The following is a 6,938-nucleotide window of genomic DNA, read 5'->3' as shown; positions in this document are numbered from 1 at the left end:
AATATATATGTATAATGTATTTATACTGAAATTTGATATTATTGCACTGCACCTTATACGTTGTACTTTGATTATTGACAGGTTTCTTTAATATATATATATATATATATATATTGGTAAGGCCAGCAACACCCGACACCCCATCATGAATACAGTACAAGAGCTGATTACAAAGTCATTCCAGTCACGGCCACTTGAACGAAAACTGAAGTTAAAAGAATTGGGACCTCATCAGCCTGAAATAAACCTACAGCAAACTACCCAGGACAGAGGAAAAATGTCAAAACGTACATTCTCAAATGCCTGGTACACAAAAGCTGATTGGCTTACAGGCTGCCCTATACGCAATTCTCTGTTCTGCTTCCCCTGCTTGCTGTTTGGCGGTGACTTTTCTTGGACACGGCAAGGAATGGTCGACCTGAAGCACATCGCTGAAAAAATAAAGAAGCATGCGCTCACAAGAAATCATCTGGAAAACCTGACAAGACTGGGAATGTTGGGGGAAGACGCACCAATTGAGCAGCAGATAAATGATGCGTATCGCAAATCCATTCAAAAACACAATGAAGCTGTGGATAAGAACAGACAAAATCTATCCAAGATCATTGATTGCATTCGTTTCTGTGGTGCTTTCGAACTGGCATTGCGAGGCCATGATGAATCGGAAACTTCCTCAAAACCTGGGATCTTCCGAGGCCTAGTGGATTTAATGTCAACCATAGACCAGGATTTGGAAAGACATTTAGCACATGCTACAGTCTTTAAGGGCACCTCTAATACAATACAAAATGAACTCCTTGACTGTATGCTCGAAATTATAAGAAGCCATATTGTGCAAGAGTTGCGAAACACAGACTTTGTGGCTATTCAGGCTGATGACACCACTGATGTGTCCACTCAAACACAGTCCGTGTTAGTGTTTCGGTACCTTGACAGTGACAGAAACATTGTGGAAAGATTTTATGGCTTCACGCATTTAAGTGACTCTAGTGCAGCAACCATCACTGAAGCAATACTGTGTCAACTGGACTTAATTTTCCCGGACCTGCCTCAAAAACAAAAGCTTATCGCACAAAGCTATGACGGTGCATCCGTAATGAGTGGGAGCCTTAGTGGAGTTCAGAAGAGAATTCGAGATGTGTACCCTAATGCTCATTTTGTGCACTGTTACGCCCACCAACTCAATCTTATTATGCAACAGGCGGTATCAAAGATCAGAGAGACACGAGTCTTCTTTCAGGATATCGGAGGCATAGCAGCATTCTTCACACGTTCCCCCAAAAGAACAGAAGCCCTTCATGAGATTGTGGACAAAAGCGTACCAAGGGGATCCTCAACTCGTTGGAACTTTCACATTCGTACAGTCAACTTAATCTTTGAACAGAGGGAGGGCCTTGAGAAATGTTTTGTCGCCATAGCATCCAGAGCAGACTTTGATCACACAAGTCAGAATGAAGCCCATGGCTTTATTAGAACACTACAAGACAAAGAGTTTCAGTTCTTACTGTTTTTATTTCATGACATAATGATTCCTGTTGATGTGTTATACGATCAGTTGCAAAGAAAAGACCTAGATACTGTCTCTGTGAAAGCCAATACATCTGCATTTGTACAACAGATTATGAAAGTGAGAGATGGGGTTGAAGATTTAGAGAGCAAACTGCCGCAGCATTCTGTTTTTGCAAACCGCAGACAAAACATCACCTCTCTGGTTCGAATTGGAAAGGAGATATGTGACATTGTAATTGTGCAGGCGAAAGAACGCTTTTCGTTCACAAAACATTTGGTGAGTGCGACTTTATTGCAAGGTAAAGAGTTTGCACAATATGATGAATCCTTCCCTGAGCGTGCTCTGAATCAGGCTGTGGAAGCGTATCCTATGCTCAAAAAAGAGCAGCTGAGAACTGAGTTAACTGTACTCTACGGAATGCCTGTGTACCGGAAGGCCACAAGCGCCTTGACTTTGCTGAGTTTAATTCATAAACTGCATATGGAAAACTCACTTACAGAGACAGTGACTTTACTAAAAATTGTGATTACGACTCCAATGACAACAGTAGAAGCTGAACGATGTTTTTCAGCCTTAAAGCGCATAAAGACATTCCTCAGGAACACCATGCTAGAGGAAAGACTAAATGCTTTGGCGATGCTATCTGTAGAGAGCAAGCTAGTCCAAAAGATACCGGACTTCAACATGAAAGTAATTGACAAGTTTGCTACACTGAAAGAGAGACGTGCGGATTTCATCTACAAAAAGTGAATGCTGCTACTTGTTTGAATACAAAAAATTCTGATTGAGGTAAGAAATGCATTGTTATCTCTGTTTTTAAAAGTTTTGTAGTGTTTGTTCTATTTGGAGACTACACAGATTTGCTCACCTTTGTTCACTGGCCGGACCTGTCTCCCGCAGGGTGAACGATTCGTTGCTTGTGTTGCCTATCAAACCTTTCCCCTTGGCAAATTGCGAAAACCTTTATACCAGTGGTTCCCAAACTGTTTACTCCTGAGGACCCCAATTGAGTCACCACTGGAAGCCGGGGACCCCCAAGCAATTTGTATGACTTAAATTTCAAACATTAAAACAGTAATTCGAAAACAATAAACACACGTGTGCACACAAAACGGATACTCGAATTACTAAGGATTTTAGTATTTTATATTGAAAGAATTAGCAAAAAACAGGAGGGTTAGCGCTGCATCTCCATGACTAACTTTTAAATGGTTGGTTTTATTTCGCAGTATGAGACTCCTGCCAGGGCCAGACTGGAAACCCAAAGCAGCCCAGGCAAATGTTTGCAGACCAGTCCCCATACAGTGCACACCTAGTGCAGTGAGTGCGCCTGACCACTACAAAGGGGGCTTTGGGAGGCTCTCCCCCCAAGACAATTTAGGAAACAATGGTGCAGTCTACAACAAATGTATCATTATATATTGAATTGTATCAGCTTTTAAAGAGTAGTAAATGATGACCTTACTATGCACCAGGATATGACAATCTTTGTTGGGGTTCTTCAATGATTCCCATATTATCCTCCTCCAACAGTGCCTCATCTCTCCATAGCCCCTCTGTCACATGTATTTAATTTGTTTTATAACATCTCTCATACCATTGAAGGATGTCAGAGCACCTTAAATCACACACATATAGGGGCTGATTTACAAGCCCCTTGCGCCACAGGTGCGTCACAAAAAGTGATGCACCAGTGACGCATTTTAGTGCCCCATATTTCCAAGGCAGGAAAAGCAACCCTGCGTGACTTTTACTGGTCTTGTAAATATGGCCCAATTGCACACAGCACTTTACGTGAAAGGGACGTTCCATGAGTGTTGCTGTGGGTGTTCCCACGCATAACCCATGGAACCAGACACATTTCCAGATTTACGAGGAATCGTAAATCTGGAAATGTGTCTGAATGCTACGCCACCCCAGGGGAGGCGTAGGGAGGGGCAACTTGGAGAAATTTATTAATTTCTCCTCTTTCTATGCATGTTGCATTCTGCAGCACGCATAGAAACAGGATATTACCTCTGGTGATTGCTTATGTACAGGAAGGTGTCCCTTCCTGCACATAAACAATCAGTAAAACAATGACGTTTTGCAAGTTCTATGTGTGCTAATGCAGCACACTTAGAAGTTGAAAAACGCCATTTCTGATTGTTTACATGCAGGAAGGGTTACTTCCTGCACATAAACAATCTCCCCACGACACAGGCATCCTTGCACCATGGTGCAAATGTGCCTGTGCAGGCGTATGGCAGCAGTTTGTGCGCCAGCACAGGGGGAAGCACAGAGATGCAACATATTGTTGTAAATATGTCGCATCCCTGTGCTTCGAAAGTGACTCAGTGCGGCGCAGCCAAATGGCTTGCGACACACACAGTCAATTTTCTTGCAAATCTGCCCCATGGAGACAATGATTCATACGTGTAAATCAGTGTATAGAAAATGTTACATAAGGCAAATGCGACTACAGGGTGTAGGATTCACATGTTATTCATACTGGTAGGCATTTTTAAAGAGTGCTTGGTCTGGAGAAGCACAAACTCAGGATTCAGAACATAACAGTGGTTAGCATTGACTTTAACAATAAAAATGTATTTCCACCCAAATAAACCTTTTTAGCAGGATTAGGATAATGAAAGACTTGAAACAAACATATGTTTCTAACTTGTATCATGCAGCTTGCAAGCAGCTCTTTGATGACAGTTTATAGGTCACTGTGCTAGATTACTATTGTCACTTATGAACTGCACAGTAACAAAAGAATCTGTGACTAAAGCAGTAACCCACTAACCTAGGCACATAAAAAATGTTTTTCAAAATGCATGGTACACGTTCTTTGCAGTAGGCATATTAACCCTCTGTGCTACATTAGATAAGTCAAAGCTGCCACTTGACACAACTCTCATCTCTCTCCAGCAGGTACATTAATCACCGACGTAATCTTGACACTTTTATTGTTGCTGGAAAACTGCTGATTCTACAAGGAACTTTTTTGTGCTTTTAAAATTACTGCCTGAGGACCCCCCTGGGAATGTGACCACAGTTTGGGAAACACTGCTTTATACCATTTATATTTGGGGTACTTGCGTGGACCTATGTGAAGTGTGTGTACAAAGTTCAGCTCAACCAGAATCACGGTAACAGCGCATTGCGCTGCCTCTTTTATATTCAGTATATTGTAAGACTGTTTTTCTTCCCCCGCCTTTCCTTGTTTTGTTTCCCTGTTTTCCCCTTGCTTGCCATTCGTTACTCTAGAGTCTAATATTCAGTATGTTGTAAGACTGTTTTTCTTCCCCCGCCTTTCCTTGTTTTGTTTCCCTGTTTTCCCCTTGCGTGCCATTCGTTACTCTAGAGTCTATTCTAATAGAGTCGGAAGGCCGTAGGGGAAGACTGTGGACTTTTCTTCAAGTTCCTGACGCTCCTGCGGAACGAGCCTGGCAACCATTACACTGCTGTGCAACTTCTTCTACTCTTAGAGCTGAGATTTCCATGAGTCTTATAGTCTGAATTCAGCACCTGAGCATAATAGGACAGAATGTATGAAGCTCTGTGGTAATACTGAATAAGCAGCTACCTATGTTATGCCATCTATTAATGTAATAACTGCACTTTCACAATTGCTTTATTAACCTTCCTGCTTTCTCAAATTTGCTTGAAAATGCACGATTTTTCTTCTTTTTTTCCAAAATTTTCTTGGGGGGGGTAATCCCCCCAAACCCCCCTTTTGGGGTTCGGGCTCGCGAGCTGCGCTCGCTCGCTACGGTGCTGTATGCTAATTCGGTTGCGCCCCACCACTTTCTAATCTCACCCACCGCCCCTGCCAATAAGCATGGTTGAGCAGCAGGCAGTGTTACCTATGCTCTAATCTTATTCTCCAAGAATTACCCACAAAGCATTAGCATGCGAAATCAGAACGAGATACCCACTAATGATCATATTGTTCAGAGTGAAACTGGAAAAACTGGGACAAATCCCAGCTTCTTGGTCTCACCAAATTGTGTGATCCTAGACAAACTGTTTATTTCACAACCTTGTGTATGTTCATTATCACATGTAAGAGTGCCCTTCAAATATGTTTGTCATACAAAAACATGTTTGTACAAATTGTGATTGTTACAACTAATTGTGCAATAAAGTTCCTTCATATATTTGAGCTTGAGTGTACTCTGCACATGTATAACATGTCGCAGATATTGTACAAATGAATCAGAAGAAGGACAAGTAATCTAGGATTACTAAATATTTTCTAAATGACACCATGGCTAAACGATTGCCAGTAAATGACCACTCCACAAAATAAATGACGTAAATTGTTTTTTGAGGTGCAAACTGGACTCCTGTTCGTTGCTTTTTGTTGCAGTTTTATATAGCGTGCATTGGAGCACTTTACATGAGCACCAGTTATATTAGTGAAGGTCGAATTTGGTTTTGGCACCAGGAAGATTAAGTCACTTGTGAATATTTACAAGACGTTGAGCCAATGCTCAGTCTTGAACCTGGTTCCTAAGTTCCAAAGAGTCTGCAGCTCTTGTAGTAATACCACATGCTCTCCCCTGTCTTGCGTTTGATTTAATAACCTACAATGTTACTCCAGCTGTAACAGGAATGTAGTTTGCATATGGGTACACATGAGAACTAATTTACCAGCCCTCCTATCTCAGATTAAAAACAGTGCTCCCAGTCCCATGAAGTGAATGCTTCTTTCCTGGTGTTCCCTTTTTTATTGACTGCTCCCCTTTGTGTCTTCTGCTCCCTATTGTGTCTGCTGCTTCTGCCTCTCTTGCCATAATCTCGATGTGTGCATCCCACTGTACCCACCGGGGAACCATCACTGCCTTCCTTACTGCTGTTGGAAGGGGAGAGCCATGTGATAGCTCTCCCCGTGGAGCGCCGTAAAATCATCCGACTGCATGCTTCCTGCTTGACCACCTCTAATCAGTACACTGCGAGGGGTCGCTCCACCTCGTCTCAGGCACTGTGGGATTATGTGTTTAGCGAGGTACAGGCGACTGCATTTATTAAGGATACTACTTGACACGTGGTTTGTTGTTTTTTCTGGACATCACCAGAGAAACCGAGAGCCAGACTAAATCAAACAGGTCTACAAACTGAACAGCCTAGCCAAGATAAATCACTAGTCGCACTGGCCTGCATATCTACCCCTCAGGACTTGACTGTACAGGACAGGTGGCAGAAAGTGTAACTGCAACAAATGCTGAATGATTCAAACATTCTCCACCAGTCAAGAGATCTGGGTTAAATCCATCGTTCTTTTGCCCACTACCCCACCCCAGTTAGGACCCAGCCATATGCAAATCAGTCTTGACCCTGTGGCTCATGGGAACAGTCCAGACCGAATTGCCAAGCCAGGCCCTCCCTGGACCAGAAACAAGCATCCTGGGACCAGTTTCCGGGTATGTCACCCTTCATCAGT

The 6,938-nt window shown here is 42.6% G+C and overlaps 1 protein-coding gene across 1 annotated transcript; it reads left to right on the top strand.

The window, feature by feature from the left end:
* Window positions 1–252: 252 nt before the first annotated feature.
* On the top strand, window positions 253–4,827 carry LOC146820933 (zinc finger MYM-type protein 1-like). Its single transcript, XM_085611805.1, has 2 exons — window positions 253–2,299; window positions 4,421–4,827. The coding sequence occupies exon 1, from the start codon at window positions 278–280 to the stop codon at window positions 2,258–2,260; it is 1,983 nt and encodes a 660-aa protein (XP_085467931.1). The 5' UTR covers window positions 253–277; the 3' UTR covers window positions 2,261–2,299; window positions 4,421–4,827.
* Window positions 4,828–6,938: the final 2,111 nt, after the last annotated feature.

Source organism: Triturus cristatus, chromosome 6 (assembly GCF_964204655.1).
Source record: "Triturus cristatus chromosome 6, aTriCri1.1, whole genome shotgun sequence".
Taxonomy (NCBI): domain Eukaryota; kingdom Metazoa; phylum Chordata; class Amphibia; order Caudata; family Salamandridae; genus Triturus; species Triturus cristatus.
Note: the sequence above shows the minus strand (reverse complement) of the source record. Positions and strands in the feature narration are given on the sequence as shown.